This window comes from Salmo trutta, chromosome 21 (genome assembly GCF_901001165.1).
Source record: "Salmo trutta chromosome 21, fSalTru1.1, whole genome shotgun sequence".
Classification (NCBI taxonomy): Eukaryota; Metazoa; Chordata; class Actinopteri; order Salmoniformes; family Salmonidae; genus Salmo; species Salmo trutta.
In genome coordinates this window covers 21,014,629-21,032,129 of record NC_042977.1, presented here as the reverse complement: position 1 = coordinate 21,032,129, position 17,501 = coordinate 21,014,629, and the positions used below count along the sequence as shown (strand labels likewise).

At 44.7% G+C, this 17,501-nt stretch overlaps 1 protein-coding gene across 2 annotated transcripts in view; it reads right to left on the bottom strand.

Moving 5' to 3' along the window:
* The window catches only part of LOC115156913 (receptor-type tyrosine-protein phosphatase N2), a 142,441-nt gene that overhangs the window by 116,940 nt on the left and 8,000 nt on the right, over nt 1–17,501 (bottom strand). For both annotated transcript variants that reach the window (XM_029704735.1, XM_029704736.1), the window contains one exon: nt 5,335–5,385. In XM_029704735.1, coding sequence (XP_029560595.1) covers nt 5,335–5,385 — 51 coding nt within the window. The remainder of the gene's footprint in view (nt 1–5,334; nt 5,386–17,501) is intronic.

The window sequence follows — 17,501 nt, the reverse complement described above, 5'->3', positions numbered from 1 at the left end:
TTAGAGGTAATGTGTACATGTAGGTAGGGGTGAAGTGATTATGGATAGATAATAAACAGCGAGTAGCAGCAGGGTAAAAAAAAATGGGGGGAGGGGTGCGGGGGTCAATGTAAATAGTCCGGTGGCCATTTATTAATTGTACAGCAGTCTAAAGGCTTGGGGGTAGAAGCTGTTAAGGAGCCTTTTGGTCCTAGACTTGGGGCTCCGGCACCGCTTGCCGTGCGGTAGTAGAAAAAACTGTCTATGACTTGGGTGACTGGAGTCTAGGACAATTTTATAGGCTTTCCTCTGACACCGCCTATTATATAGGTCCTGGATGGCAGGAGGGTACTGTGCCGTACGCACTACCCTCTGTAGCGCCTTACGATCAGATGCCGAGCAGTTGCCATACCAGGCGGTGATGCAACCGGTCAGGATGCTCTCAATGGTGCAGCTGCAGAACTTTTTGAGGATCTGGGGACCCATGCCAAATCTTTTCAATCTATTGAGGGGGAATAGGCGTTGTCGTGCCCTCTTCACGACTATCTTGGTGTGTTTGGAACATGATAGTTTGCTAGAGATGTGGACACCAAGGAACCTGAAACTCTCGACCCGTTCCACTACAGCCCTGTTGATGTGAATGGGGGTGTGTTCGGCCCTCCTTTTCCTGTAGTCCACGATCAGCTCCTTAATCTTGCTCACATTGAGGGAGTGGTTGTTGTCCTGGCACCACACTGCCAGTTCTCTGACCTCTTTCAAACGTATTCCAAGACAGCATGAACTTACCAAGGCTTTCTCTGCTTTGTACAAAAAGTAAACAGTATTAATTACAGCAACCCCTTAATTGATTTAATCAAAATCTATTCTGCACTGGAGTTTTACAAAATTACTCCATAAACAATGTAACAAAGCACCAAGTACACTTCTGATATGTCCAAAAGAAAAGTATACGAAAGTGTATACTTATTGACTACAGGCGTTCCTGTATCAGGGAAGGAATGTTTCAATTTCCCTGTTGAGCACACAGAGGGTGTACCTTGTGGAATATAGACAGGCTGCGTGCGCATTCTGTACCACCAGTATTTAATTATAAATCACACAATACAGACTGGGAAACTGATGAACATTTATGGGTTAATCAGAGGAGAATAATCTAGACATATCCAGCACATTTTCAATATTATTGTATACGTGTATACATCAACTATTCATGTAGCAATCATTCAGAATCAGTAAAGCGTGTCTGTCGGTCTTGACTTTTTTTGGCGGTAAATGTATGAAACAGTACTGTAATTGCACCACTAGGTGGCGACTGACTGACCATTCAAGGGAGCTTTATGACGGCCTGCTGGTGTCCTGGAGCAGGCATCCCTTTTAACCTTTTAACTCAGGCCCCCCTTCCAGCACTGGGAAACATCCAGCGCCCAGCTAAAACTATTTATATGACATGGGCTAGTTGATCTGGACATTTCTGACAAGTTACAAACAGCTCTCTAAGGTATGTAATGAATAACATGACAAGAGGAACTGATGATGCACTACCCATTTTAGAAATTGCACCTTGTGCACTCTACTATTACAACATTCAAGAATAAATTGAAAGCTGGACTGAGATACCCAACTCCCTCCCCTCCCGACCCCACAGTTTTGGAACCAATGGCCTAGTGAGTACAATGGATTTCCCATCGCTACAAATGCCTTGTTTGACATGACTTGCTGATGAGTAGATTTCAGTCATTTTATAAATATGAATATCCATTTTCCATTCAAATAGCACAGATCACCTTATTCATATACTGTATCCTGTTTCACATATCCCTTTTCCAAGCAGCAATGAAATATTGCAAGTGAGACAAACATGAAATATAAACCATGAGTGTGTGTCAGTGTGCACGTTTCTGAGAATCCTAGTCAAGCAAAGAAATATTGAGCAAATAAAACAGCAGGACCCAGTGAGTCTTGCAAACAAACCAAAAGCTCAAAGCAAGATTAATTTGCTTCCACAAATTGCTAGTCTCCCATCTGAAAGCATTAGAACAACCTTGGGTTTGCTCATGCACAACTCTTTAGCAAACTGGCAACACAAATACTATCCATCACCTCCATGGGTAATCACGCCACTGGGGGAAGGATGTTATTAATCCATTTCAAGCCTCACAGATCAACAGAAAACATTCAGGAAGCTGGTAAACTTGCACTAGAAGAAATTGTTCGCTATAGGCTACAGTGTTTTTGACAACAGTCAAAGTTTAACAACATGCCGAATAAACAAAAGAAGCATACCGTCCAAAAGAAGCCATGAAAAGTCTAAATAATGGTGGATTACATTAACACAATATCTAACAAAATATCTTGTCAACTAGTCAAATACACTGTAATAGGAATATACTGTTATAAATATACTTTTAAAGTTATGATATTCAGTACAGACAGAATTCTATCATGTTACATCACTTGGATACACCCTAACTTAAAAATGATCTATCATCATTAATATACACTTCAGATATGTTATCTGATAGCAACATCACACCTACTACATCAAAGTTAAACTGGGTTAAGCAAAAAGGGCGTGCATAGATTTTCCACAGACTATTTCCCCCTGACCTGACCTGACCTCGCTCCAACACCTAGACTGACACCCTGCCATTCAGCTGTAGGGACAACATTGGTAATACAGGCTACTGAAAAGCTGCAATACACTCAACTCTATCATCTTGGGTATGACATACAATACATGGGAGTGACCACAAGGGGACAGTATGTAGAACAATTGACTGCAGACCCTTCTTTACCATTCTATACATTCCAAATGGCACCCTATTCCCTATATTGCACTATTGTACTAATTTTGACCAGGACCCATAGGGCTATTTGGGATTCAGACCTTATCTTTATGTGCAGGCTACTGGGCTCCATGCTACTGACGCCAGGTAATTGAGAATCATGAGATGTGTCTATAATGTCACAGAGCACTTGGTCATCCTGGTCTAAATTCAGGACTGCTCATCCTCAGACAACTGATCAAACTGAGCCTCTCCACCGCCGACGATCATCCAGACTGCCCTTTCCTTTGTGCTCCAGATCAGACCTGAGCCGTGTCCCAAACGGTACTCTATTCCATTTATAGTGCACTACTTTTGACCAGGGCCCTATAGGGCTGGGAATAGGGTGCCATTTGAGATGCACCCCTGCAGGGGATGAGATATGTTCTAGAATATTAAAAGCCAGGTTCCCTCCTCCAGTGAACACGAATACGCCTCTCTATCGCAGGATCCAGGAAGCTACATCAGAAGCTGAGGTTCTGAGTAAAAAAGGATTCCTTTAGCACACGGAGAGAGAGAGCAGAAAGCAGGGAGCTGTCAGTGTCTCTGATTAATGTGTCTTTGATCGATGAGATGCCTTGCGGCTACTTTAGTTCAGTTCCAAACTACTTTGAAGTAACACCAGAATTACAGTAGCTTGTTTCCCCTCGTTATTGTTTCACATAATAACCAAGTTAGGTGACATTTTACAGTAACACTTTCAACTGTCCCCTTTTGCTCTTATACCTGTGTAGTAACCATGTTACTCTTCCAACACTGTGTTCACATGTTAACAGTGGTTTTTGTATTTGGGCACAAACAGAGAGTTGTAGGCAGGCAAAGAAACAGTAAAAAACAGCAGGAGAGGGGCTGTTGATGCTGTTACCCATCACCTATTAGCCGCCTCATTTTGTCTCATTTTTCTGCCTGGTAAGTGACAGTATCACGGGGTAATTTGACAACACTGTCATTAACACTGTCTGGCACACCACAGAGAGAAAGACCAAGGCTGAGGTGGTGGTGCTCACTCACTGTATCTTTTACATAGCGTGGTCCAAGTGTCAGCCTAACCTCAGCTCAGCTGGCACTTGTAGTAACAGTTTCAAACAGGTAGTCAAAGAGAGAAAGCGTCAGACTGACTGGCAAAGTAGAACTTTCAGTCTGTTGCTAGGCAGCACGCCGATAGTTTTTTTTTGTCTGAAGGATGACAGTATTTAGACATTAGGAGTGCCGTAAAAATACATGCCATATCAGGCCTAATAGATGCAATTTCTTTCACATAAAATAAAGCTTTGTGGCTCAATTTATCTCACAACACCAATACATTATAGACTGGTTACTGGTGAAGAAAACACCTTAAATATGTACAATGTGTTGCTGTGGTGTGTAGACCCACTTGTGCGCTATTGGTTTTCATTGGTTGGTAAGTGTGACTGAGTGAGTTATGAGGGGTGTGAACAGCAACCCCTATAATACAACATACCTCCCTCATGCCCCTGGCATGCCTACTATGTCATCAGTTAGATCAAACGAATCAAATATCCACGAGGAAAAAACATGAACGGTTTATAATAATCCCTGAAAAACATGTGTAATCAGGTCAAGAGAGGTAGGACCATCAAATGATAGCCCCTCAGACTATGTCCATTCTGGTGAATCTATGGGAAGAACAACATTCGTGAAAGTGTGTTTACCTCAAGGTTGGGATGCTCCCATATGCTCTAGACTGGAGCAGCTGAACTGGACAGATGGAGTTCCTGGACATAGTGTTTACCCACACAGCCCATCATACAGTTTGCACTTTCCTCATTTAAAACGAGTCAATCCCTGTCTTAGGAGAGTGTTCCAATGACATATGGCCTGTTAAATCAGGCCACACTCAGGCGGCAACCAGCGCAGACAAAACACAGACTGAGAGCTTAGCTGAGCTGGGCCAAAAATGGTTTACCTATGAATATGATTTTCCCCCATAGCACACGGCATTATTATATACCTATCAGAATGAGATTAGAGACTAGGCCACATTTCAAATGAGGAAAAGGCCACCACACAGACAGGAAATTAGTATGGCTGAGTCCCAAATGGCACCCTATTCCATATTTTGACCAGGGCTGAAAGGGCTCAGGTCAAAAGTAGTGCTCTATAATGGGAAGAAAGTGTCATATGGGACGCAGCCTAAATAAATTCTTTCTGAGGGAGTAGTGGCCCAAAGAGGGCACACGGGAAGAGATGTGGACACCATCTCACAAGCTGTATCTGGCTGTGTTGTTCTCTTAGCTATTATTTCCTGTGGCTGTGTATTCAGAACTGACCGACCACCTGTTGCCACCTGAGCATTCTATACCATAGAAATAGAATCTATTTATAGTCCCGTGTTCTGAAGCAACCATTCAAATAGGAGAAGCGAGGAGAAATTGATCGTCATCACTTTCTCTGAAATTGTGCCATGAACGTCCACTTTCCTTTCAGATGAAATATATTTGAGCTTTGATTTGTGATCTCTATTTTAGAGTTATATGGTTTCTTTCTGAAAGAAATGAAAATAGCTTACCGTTGACACAGATCTCGTATGGAGTGCACAACTCGTTCTCAAACAGACAACCTGTTGGAAAAGAGGAGAAAATAACATAAGAAGTACATTAAAAGCGCAATATGAAATCATAATAGTATCTTCAAGGAAATAAAACATGTTGGCAGATTAGTTTGTACATTATTCCCAAAATTCATTCAACTAATAAGCATAGAGCAAGACCTTTAAACAGGTCAATATTCACAAAGCCGCGGGGCCAGATGGATTACCAGGACGTGTACTCAAAGCATGCACGGACCAACTGGCAAGTGTCTTCATTGACCTTTTCAACCTCTCCCTGACCGAGTCTGTAACACCTACATGTTTTTAACAGACCACCAAAGTCCTTGTGCCCAAGAAAGCGAATGTAACCTGCTTGAATGATTACCGCCCCGTAGCACTCACGTCGGGAGCCAGGAAGTGATTTGAAAGGCTGGTCATGGCTCACATCAACACCATCATGAAGGAAACCCAAGACCCACTCCAATTCGCATACCGCCCCAACAGATCCACAGATGGCGCAATCTCAATCGCACTCCACACTGCCCTTTCCCACCTGGACAAAAAGAACACCTATGTGAGAATGCTGTTCATTGACTACAGCTCAGCAATTAACACCATAGTACTCACAAAGCTCATCACTAAGCTAAGGACCCTGGGACTAAACTGCTATCGCACGGCAAGCGGTATCGGAGCGCCAAGTCTGTGACCAAATGATGGCTCCTTATTAACAGCTTCTAACACCAAGCCATAAGACTGCTGAACAATTAATCAAATGGCCACCAGGACTATTTACATTGACCCCCCCCCTCCCCCTTTGTTTTTACACTGCCGCTGCTTGCTGTTTATTATCTATTAATTGTCACTTTACAAATTACCTCGACTAACCTGTATCCCCGCACATTGACTCAGTACCGGTACACCCTGTATATAGCCTCGTTATTGTTATGTAATTTTCTTGTGTTACTTTTTTAATTGAAAAAAAATTATTTTGTTTATTTAGTAAATATTTTCTCAACTCTATTTCTTGAAATGCATTGTTGGTTAAGGGCTTTTAAGTAAGCATGTCACGGTAATGTCTACACCCGTTGTATTCAGCGCAAGTGACAAATACGATTTGATTTGATTACATCATCAGGTAAAAGGTATATATATATCTTCATAATGTCATAAGACCCATCAACAGTTGCCTACATATTGTACTGTATATCTCAGCTTTTTATAGATAGCTAAGTCTAGAAAAAGAGCTGAGATGTACAATATAATATCCCAGTGGTGTCACCTTCCTGCATGGATGGGCGACTGGGTGTCATGGATTACAGCGTCATGCAGCCCTGCGTTTCACAGCTACAGCAGATAAACAGCACAGCCACGGGGCCATTATCCTAAGTTAACATTTAACACAAATGTCCCAAATGGCACCCTACTCCCTACATAGTGCACAAGTGATACACTAAATGGAGAATTGGGTGCCATTTTGGACACAGCCACAGTGTTCCAGGGTGATTCATCAACACAAAGGAGCAGGCTGCTGGGGGCTGCTGTTTCTGTATTTACATTTAAGTAATTTAGCAAAAGAATACCTTCTGAGGAGGTAGAGTTTCAGATGTTTTCGGGAAGATGGGCAAGGATTCTGCTGTCCTAGCTTTAGGGGGAGGCTGGTTCCAACGTTGGGGTACCATGCACTGCTTAATTTGAACTGTATCCTGCCGGAACAGAATCCGGTACCTCTCAGATTTTACTTTCTTTGTTCCGGCACCTATTTGCATGAATCCGGTACCTCTCGGGGCATGATTTATTAATTGTTTCACTGTTCGCACTGTAGGCATTCTAATGAAAGCAATCATCATTAAATCAAGTTGCCTCCTCGTTATTTATCCCGCCCCCCAGAAAGACCATCATGTAAAAGCGCAGTGATCCTTCTGTGTAATTATCCGATCCTGCCACACGGATTCCAGACCTGCTCTCTTATTTGTACATAGAGGTTATGAGGAGGGCCGGTGGGGTAAGTAACTGATCTTGACACAGGTCTTGGTAGTGGTGGTCAGCTAGTGAAGAGGTCCCTACGTAATCACATTACATAGCCTAGGCTAGTCATCTCCCTACTGAATTTGAATCGTGGGAAAGCCAAATTAAAATGGATAAGAAAAGGCAATAGAGTTTGGTGACATTTCTCAAGTCCAAAAGTCCAGAGAAAGATGGTGAACCGAACCCAGAATCAGACAGAGAACTGTCCGTGCCGGAGGAGAGGAGTGAGGGGCAAACTGTTCCTGATGGCGATGTCTTAGCTAGCAGCGCTGCTAATCCTGCCAGTTCAGCATCACCACCGGCACCTCCACTAGATAGTAGGCCTACTAGAAAGTCAGACTCAGCGGGAGACGGGGAGCTGGGGGGATGGGTGCAGTACATACACCGACGAAGTGCTCGGAGCAGGTGCAATTTGCAGTTCAAGAACAAGCAAACATATAATGAGCTGTAGAACATGCAAAAAAGGTAGGGAGCTTGGGTCTAGAAACGACTGGAGGGATTACACTAGCAAAAGAGTGGGTGGAATGTACAGTAAGTTATCATCCTATGCAACAGACGTAAAAAAAAAACAACAAAGAGCTCTCAGAAAAGGTTATTTGAACATACCCGAAACAAGGCGCATTTGGTGGCAGCAAGCCTTGTAGACAAGGCTAATGAAGACACCCGTGTTATAGGTAACACTCAAAATGAAAAAATAGACACTACAGCCAGAGTCTTCAGAGCAGCCTTAGAAAGAGGCTAAACGTCAGCCACAGGCCCGCTCATGGCCTTGAGCCAGAAATTGACTCTCAAGAGTTAAATGGATTTGACATGGGGAGAGTCATTGTGGGAGGTTTTTAAAACTAAGGTAGGACATTTTCTTTTCTTTACAAATTTGTTCTGTACTGTGAAGGTAATCTGAATGTGCTTCATATTATCACAAAAGGCAGGAGGCCTATATATTCTCATATATGTGTGTTCTGCTGTAGTCTACGTTGATTTATTTTATTTGAAGCTATATTCCGATATTGTGATCTTTGTTCTACTGCTACATTGATGTCTTGAAAATGATATGAAATTGGGGTCTAGTAAGCCCCACAGCTGAGTATGTGTGCATATGGTGGGTGTTCTGCAGTGTCGTCTAAAAATGTTGCTGTACATTGATGTCTAGAAAATTAGGCTATAAGAAATTCAGACTTGTGTAAGCCCCGCAGCTATACCAGAGTATGTGGGCATACTGCAGTGACATCTAAAATGCTTTGAATTAATCAGCACCTTGGAGAGTGCTGTCTGTTTCACCACCATAGACAGTAGGCTACTTGTCTGTTTACTCTGTCTGCTGCGCTGCTACGTTGTGTTTGACACTGTTTTTCTCAATGTGTTCCGGTACCTCAGAGCCCCCCGGATAACCCCCCCCACCTTTCGCGCTCACTGTGTGTTCCGGGACCTTCCGATTTACAAATTAAGCATTGGTGTCAGGACAGAGAAAAGCTTGGACTGGGCTGAGTGGGTGATACCTTCCCATAAGGGTGGGAGGGCCGAGAGACCAGAGGTGGCAAAATGGAGTGCTCTGGTTGGGGTGTAGGGTTTGAGCAGAGCCTGAAGGTAGGGAGGGGCAGTTCTTCTTGCTTCTCCATAGGAAAGTACCATGGTCTTGTAGTGGATGCGAGCTTCGACTGGAAGTCAGTGGAGTAGCAGGGTGACATGGGAGAACTTGGGAAGGTTGAACACCAGGCGGACTGCAGTGTTCTGGATAAGTTGCAGGGGTTTGATGACACAAGTGGGGAACCCAGCCAACAGCAAGTTGCGAATGGTCCAGATGGGAGATGACAAGTGCCTGGATTAGAATCTGCACTGCTTCCTGTGTGAAGTAGGGTCATACTCTACGGATGTTGTAGAGCATCAACCTGCAGGAGCGGGTCACTGCTTTGATGTTAGCAGAGAACGACAGGGTGTAGTCCAGGGTCACACCAAGGTTATTTGCACTCTGGGAGGGGGACACCGTGGGGTTGTCAACAATGATGGAGAGGTCTTGGAGCAGGCAGACCTTTCCTGGACAAGCTCTGTCTTGTTGAGGTTGAGTTTGATGTGGTGGCCCGGTAATGAGAGTACGTGGTGCAGACACAGATACTCTCCATGTCACCTGGAAGGAATGGCCTGCCAGGTAGGATGCAATCCAAGAGTGTGCAGAACCTGAGACGCCCTGAGAGAGTGGAGAGGAGGATCTGATAGTTCACGGTGTTGAAGGTAGCGGATAGATCTAGGAGGATGAGAACAGAGGAGAGAGAGTCAGCTTTGGCAGGGCAGAGAGCCTCCGTGACACAGAGAAGAGCAGTCTTGAAGCCTGACTGGTTAGGGTCAAGAAGATTGTTCTTAGAGAGATGGCGAGAGAGTTGGTCAGAGACAGCACGCTCAAGAACAAAAAGAAGAGAGACCGGTCTGTAGTTTTTGATTTCAGAGGAGTCGAGTGTTGGTTTCTTAAGGAGGGGAGCGACTCCGGCCTTTTTGAAGTCAGAGGGTCGCAGCCAGTGGTCATAGATGAGTTGATGAGGGAAGTGAGAAGGTCTCCAGAAGGCAGGAGAGGATGGGGTCGAGCAGGCAGGTTGTCGGGTGGCTGGACCTCACGAGTCATAGAATTTAATCTGGAGAGAGAGGGGAGAAGGAGGTCAAGGCGTAGGATAGTTCTGTGGGAGTGGGAGATGTATACATTTAGCACAGCACTCCAGCGGAGGAGTATTTTACATTTCTGCTTACCAGGAATCTGGCAATACACATTGACTTCAGGCTGTTTCAGACAAATCTTTACACCTGTCATAGATCTAAAGGAGGGGTTCAGTGAAGGAGGAGGGAGGAAAGAGGGAAAGGAGAGGAGAGGAGAGAAGAGGAGGAGAGGAGAGGGGGAAAGGAGAGGGGGAAGGGGGAAAGGAGAGGAGGGGAGAGGGGGAAAGGAGAGGAGGGGAGAGGGGGAAAGAGAGGAGAGGGGGAAAGGACAGGAGGGGAGGGGAGAGGGGGAAAGAGAGGAGAGGGGGAAAGGACAGGAGGGAAGAGGAGGGGAGAAGGTATGAGGGAAGAGGGGGAAAGGAGAAAGGAGGGGAGAAGGTGTTAGGAGAAAGGAGGGGAGAAGGTGTTAGGAGAAAGGAGGGGAGAAGGTGTTAGGAGAAAGCAGGTGACAGCGCTGCAGCCAGGAGAGGGGTGGGCCTAACAGGCACAATTGTTCTCTCTCCAAGAACCAACTTGACACCCCCCTTACCTTCCCTAGGATACCATGTATAACCCTATTCATAAATCAATTTTGAACTGCAGTATTACATCGCTCTCAGGCTGGGCCCAGTAACTGTATGGCATGGGAATGGGATGTGGGCGGCTGCATGGATCCACTTTCCTCAATGTTGCAGTTTCCACGAGTTGAAATAGTTTGTTATCTCTAGGTTTTTATGACTCATTTTCCCCCAAGTGCTTCCTGAACACATATTTTCACATATTTTTGTTTGTTTAGTGTGGTGTGGAGCTGCTGGAATTCTAAGTAGTGTCCCAAATGGCACCATATTCCCTATGTAGTGCACTACTTTTGACCAGAGCCCTGTGGGATTAGGGTGCCATTTGGGATGCAGATAATGTGTCTCATTGCTGTCATACTGCAGCAGCACCCCACCCCCACTGGTAGCACACTCCATAGGGCACATAAGACACCCCAGGCAGGGAGGTATGGCAAATTAGCACTCTGACATTATGGAGATTGAAGACATGATATGTGATGTGCATCATACATACAGTAAGTCACCACCTTCTGAAGTTGGTTTTTCTACAGCCTTTGTGCTGCTGTGAATCCATTACACACACGCCAGCAACACTAACTAAAGTAAAAGAATGTGTGTTTGAAATTGATTTTTATTTAATGTACGGAAATGTTAAGTATTGAATAATAGTGCTCTTTTGAAGTGGCGTGTGAATGGAGATTTCAGGTGTACTTGTATGACTAAGAAGAGCTACACATACTATCTTAGTCAGTATGGCTACATGCACGACAGACAGACAGACAGACAGACAGACAGACAGACAGACAGACAGACAGACAGACAGACAGACAGACAGACAGACAGACAGACAGACAGACAGACAGACAGACAGACAGACAGACAGACAGACAGACAGACAGACAGACAGAGACTCACACTCCTTTTTATTTTGGGCCTGCTACTGACGAAGGAGTCAGCTCTACTCCGCTCCTTCCAGTGTCTGTGAGTGGGCTGCTGAAGGAGGAGAAGACAGCACCTAAACTAACACGAGGAGGAGAGCTGGCATATTGATCAACCTAATGAGCACAGAAGAAACCTTGGGGGAAACTAAGGGAGACTGGAGTTGAGTGTGAGGCTAAGTTATAACCTGAACACTTTGGTAACACTTTAGTGCTGATATGTAGAGCGTTATGCCTCTTTATGACATGCATATAAAGTCTTTCTGAAGGTTTTTTTAAACGCTACATAACACCACTAAGTAAAGTGTAACCAATATGTGTTTTATACAGCCACACCACACTGAAAGATGTAACTACTAAAAACACAGTAATATAAAAAATAAGCCATTCTGACAAATGAATCAATAACAACACTGTGGGTGATTTGCCACACGGGCTGTCTGTGATTTGGTCTTTACTGGCAAATTTATCAAGTTTGACCATCTGGAAAATGAGATCTCTGTATAGAAGACAGTTAAACATCTCTTGTGTTTATTGGTATCATCAAGGAGCATTGAAGAGCTCATCCCAGCTAACTGACCGCTATCGACCAAAGTACTGCCTCCTAAAATGTATCCTTTTATTCCTATTAACATTGAGGAAAGTGTCAAAGAGCAACTAACTCTGGGTAGCACTAGTCAGGCAAATTAGACATTTTCAGACAAACTTCAGCTCAAACCCCCATCTCTACTGTGTCCATTGTCTATAAAGTCTGCGTCCCGTGACTGACATAATGTTTGTTTAAATAATCGTTGAAGACTGAGAGAGCCTGGCCACACCTAAGCATGGCTACACCTACAGAATATACAAAGACTAACGTTGGAGTTCAGCTAGCCACGGTTGGCGGTCATCAGCTATCCCTTAGCTCGAAAAGCTATCGCCAGTTTTGGACAGCACTACTCAGACCAGAGCATACCGGACCTATTTTCTCTCCATATCCCCGGATTTCTACCGCAGGCTCTGGACATTTACACCTGGATCTTGCAGCTAGCTAGCTGCTACCCGAGTGACTATTGGCTAACGTCGGTCCTGGAGCTAACATCAATTATTCCGGAGCTAGCCAGCTGAAGAGTTCCACCAGCCACTCCTGGGCTACAATCACCTATCCGGACCTGTTTTACTGCCGATGCGGAGCCCCATCGGGCCTTCATGACTGGACTACCGACGTTATCTGCCTGAGGGAGTTATCCAACTGGCCCCTCCGTCGCGACGTAACCTGAACGCCCATCTGCGGCCCGCTAATCGTTAGCTGTCTTATCGGCTGCTATCTGAATAGGTCTATCGGACAATTTTCTTGGGCCACTATAACTATAACTATTTGGACTGGTCCTCCCTACCACACAGAACCCCACTCATCTACAGACGGAAATGCACGAGGTGGCTAAATACAGACCTCCCTCCATCTTCTGCCAGCTTGCTACCTATGGCCCGGCTAGCTGTCTGAATCTCACTGGATCCTTATGATCACTCGGCTAAGCATGCCTCTCCTTAATGTCAATATGCCTTGTCCATTGCTGTTCTGGTTAGTGTTTATTGGCTTATTTCACTGTAGAGCCTCTAGCCCTGCTCATTATACCTTATCCAACCTTTGAGTTCCACCACCCACACATGCTATGACATCTTCTGGTTTCAATGATGTTTCTAGAGACAATATCTCTCTCATCATCACTCAATGCCTAGGTTTACCTCCACTGTATTCACATCCTACCATACCTTTGTCTGTACATTATACCTTGAAGCTATTTTATCGCCCCCAGAAACGCCCCCATGGAGAATAAGAACACCTCCTCCCAACTGCCCACTGCACTGAGGATAGGAAACTCTGTCACCACCGATAAGCCCACTATAATTGAGAATTTCAATAAGCATTTTTCTACGGCTGGCCATGCTTTCCACCTAATCACCCCTACTGCATTCAACAGCACTGCACCCCCCACAGCTACTCGCCCAAGCCTCCCCCATTTCTCCTTCTCCCAAATCCAATCAGCTGATGTTCTGAAAGAGCTGCAAAATCTGGACCCCTACAAATAAGCCGGGCTAGACAATCTGGACCCTTTCTTTCTAAAATTATCTGCTGAAATTGTTGCAACCCCTATTACTAGCCTGTTCAACCTCCTTATCTTTGCCTTTACCTCCCTTATCTCACATCATTTGCTCACATTGTATATAGTCTTATTTTTTTTCTACTGCATCATTGATTGTATGTTGTTTTATTCCATGTGTAACTCTGTGTTGTTGTATGTTGTCGAACTGCTTTGCTTTATCTTGGCCAGGTCGCAATTGTAAATGAGAACTTGTTCTCAACTTGCCTACCTGGTTAAATAAAGGTGAAATAAATAAAAATAAAAATAAATAAAATAAAAAAACCTGCTCCTTTTAGTCTCTATTCCGGACGTCATAGACGACCAATTCTCATAGCTTTTAGCCGTACCCTTATCCTACTCCTCCTCTGTTCCTCTGGTGATGTAGAGGTGAATCCAGGCCCTGCAGTGCCTAGCTCCACTCCTATTCCCCAGGCGCTCTCTTTTGATGACTTCTGTAACCGTAACAGCCTTTGTTTCATGCATGTTAACATGAGAAGCCTCCTCCCTAAGTTTGTGCTAAAGCAGTGAATATAAAACTCTGCCAACCTGGATGTCCTAGCCATGTCTGAATCCTGGCTTAGGAAGTCCACCAAAAACTCTGAAATCTTCATCCCTAACTACAACATTTTCAGACAAGATAGAACGGCCAAAGGGGGCGGTGTTGCAATCTACTGCAGAGATAGCCTGCAGAGTTCTGTCCTACTATCCAGGTCTGTACCCAAACAATTTGAACTTCTACTTTTAAAAATCCATCTCTCTAAAAACAAGTCTCTCACCGTTGCCTCTTGCTATAGACCACCCTCTGCCCCCAGCTGTGCTCTGGACACCATATGTGAAATGATTGCCCCCCATCTATCTTCAGAGCTCGTGCTGCTAGGTGACCTAAACTGGGACATGTTTAACACCCCAGCCATCCTACAATCTAAGCTTGATGCCCTCAATCTCACACAAATTATCAATGAACCTACCAGGTACAACCCCAAAGCCATAAACACGGGCACCCTCATAGATATCATCCTAACCAACTTGCCCTCTAAATACACCTCTGCTGTTTTCAACCAAGATCTCAGCGATCACTGCCTCATTGCCTGCATCCGTAATGGGCCAGCGGTCAAACGACCTCCACTCATCACTGTCAAATGCTCCCTGAAACATTTCAGCGAGCAAGCCTTTCTAATCAACCTGGCCCGGGTATCCTGGAAGGATATTGACCTCATCCCGTCAGTAGAGGATGCCTGGTTATTTTTTTTAAATGCCTTCCTCACCATCTTAAATAAGCAAAATAAAAAAATTTAGAACCAGGAACAGATATCGCCCTTGGTTCTCTCCAGACCTGACTGCCCTTAACCAACACAAAAACATCCTGTGGCGTTCTGCATTAGCATCGAACAGCCCCCGTGATATGCAACTTTTCAGGGAAGTTAGAAACCAATATACACAGGCAGTTAGAAAAGCCAAGGGTAGCTTTTCAAGCAGAAATTTGCTTCCTGCAACACAAACTCAAAAAAGTTCTGGGACACTGTAAAGTCTATGGAGAATAAGAACACCTCCTCCCAGCTGCCCACTGCACTAAGGATAGGAAACTCTGTCACCTCCGATAAATCCACTATAGTTGAGAATTTCAATAAGCATTTTTCTACGGCTGGCCATGCTTTCCACCTGGCTACCCCTACCGCGGTCAACAGCACTGCACCCCCCACAGCTACTCGCCCAAGCCTTCCCCATTTCTCCTTCTCCCAAATCCAATCAGCTGATGTTCTGAAAGAGCTGCAAAATCTGGACCCCTACAAATAAGCCGGGCTAGACAATCTGGACCCTTTCTTTCTAAAATTATCTGCTGAAATTGTTGCAACCCCTATTACTAGCCTGTTCAACCTCTCTTTCGTGTCGTCTGAGATTCCCAAAGATTGGAAAGCAGCTGCTGTCATCCCCCTCTTCAAAGGAGGGGACACTCTTAACCCAAACTGCTACAGACCTATATCTATCCTACCCTGACTTTCTAAAGTCTTCGAAAGCCAAGTCAACAAACAGATTACCGACCATTTCGAATCCCACCGCACCTTCTCCGCTATGCAATCTGGTTTCAGAGCTGGTCATGGGTGCACCTTAGCCACGCTCAAGGTCCTAAACGATATCGTAACTGCCATCGATAAGAAACACTACTGTGCTGCCGTATTCATTGACCTGGCCAAGGCTTTCGACTCTGTCAATCACCACATTCTCATCGGCAGACTCAATAGCCTTGGTTTCTCAAATGATTGCCTCACCTGGTTCACCAACTACTTCTCTGATAGAGTTCAATGGGTCAAATCGGATGGCCTGTTGTCCGGGCCTCTGGTAGTCTCTATGGGGGTGCCACAGGGTTCAATTCTTGGGCCAAGTCTTTTCTCTGTATACATCAATGACGTCGCTCTTGCTGCTGTTGAGTCTTTGATCCACCTCTACGTAGACGACACCATTCTGTATACTTCTGCCCTTCTTTGGACACGGTGTTAACAACCCTCCAGACGAGCTTCAATGCCATACAACTCTCCAACTGCTCTTAAATACAAGTAAAACTAAATGCATGCTCTTCAACCGATTGCTGCCTGCACCTGCCCGCCCGTCCAGCATCACTACTCTGGACGGTTCTGACTTAGAATATGTGGACAACTACAAATACCCAGGTGTCTGGTTAGACTGTAAGCTCTCCTTCCAGACTCACATCAAACATCTCCAACCCAAAGTTAAATCGGCTTCCTATTTCGCAACAAAGCATCCTTCACTCATGCTGCCAAACATACCCTCGTAAAAAAACTGACCATCCTACCGATCCTCGACTTCGGTGATGTCATTTACAAAATAGCCTCCAATTCCCTTCTCAATAAACTGCATGCAGTCTATCACAGTGCCATCCATTTTGTCACCAAAGCCCCATATACTACCCACCACTGCGACCTGTACGTTCTCGTTGGCTGGCCCTCGCTTCCTTTCTCGTCGCCAAACCCACTGGCTCCAGGTCATCTACAAGACCCTGCTAGGTAAAGTCCCCGTTCTGCCAGGTAGGCATAGGCTACTTTGTAGTGGCAAGTGTGCTCCCTCTCCCGCCTCTAAGTCACCAGGCTGCTCGTTATGGTGCACGCCTGTCACCAGCGTTACGCGCATCTGCGCATAATGACACTCACCTGGACTCCATCACCTCCTTGATTACCTGCCCTTTATATGTCACTCCCTTTGGTTTCTTCCCCAGTCGTCATTGTTTCTGTGTCATGTTGGTGCGCTGTTCGTGTTTCTTGTTGTGTGCGTTTATTTATTAAATGTATTCACTCCCTGAACTGGCTTCCCGACTCTCACGGTACATCGTTATATGTAGCTAGTTAACATTTAATAGAGAACGTTTTTGAGAGCCTTTCCATCTACCAGAAGATGACAGTTAGACCTATCATTAGCATCGTTATATTTTTCCTGTTCCTTAATTGTTTGAAACCTGGATGTTTTACTTCATATTATGTCTTATCTTGCTTCAAAGTTGCTTATAGCTAAAATCTCACTATAGAAACGTGGAGGCAATTATTTTCTTAAGACTTCCAAATATGCGCGTAGGCCTACCTGCGCCTAAAATGGGAAGCTCTGTTCCATCAGCCTTATTAATTGATACAGTGTGTACCTCCATTACCCTACTTTGACACTTATCGTGGGGATTAAGAAGTGAGTATACGCAATGCCCCTGAAAAATAAGTGGTATCTGGCATATACCTGCGTATAGCCTCCACTACACTAACTGAATGAATATTAATAAAATGCATCAGAATATCTCATGGCTTCACGTTAAAAACAAATTACTA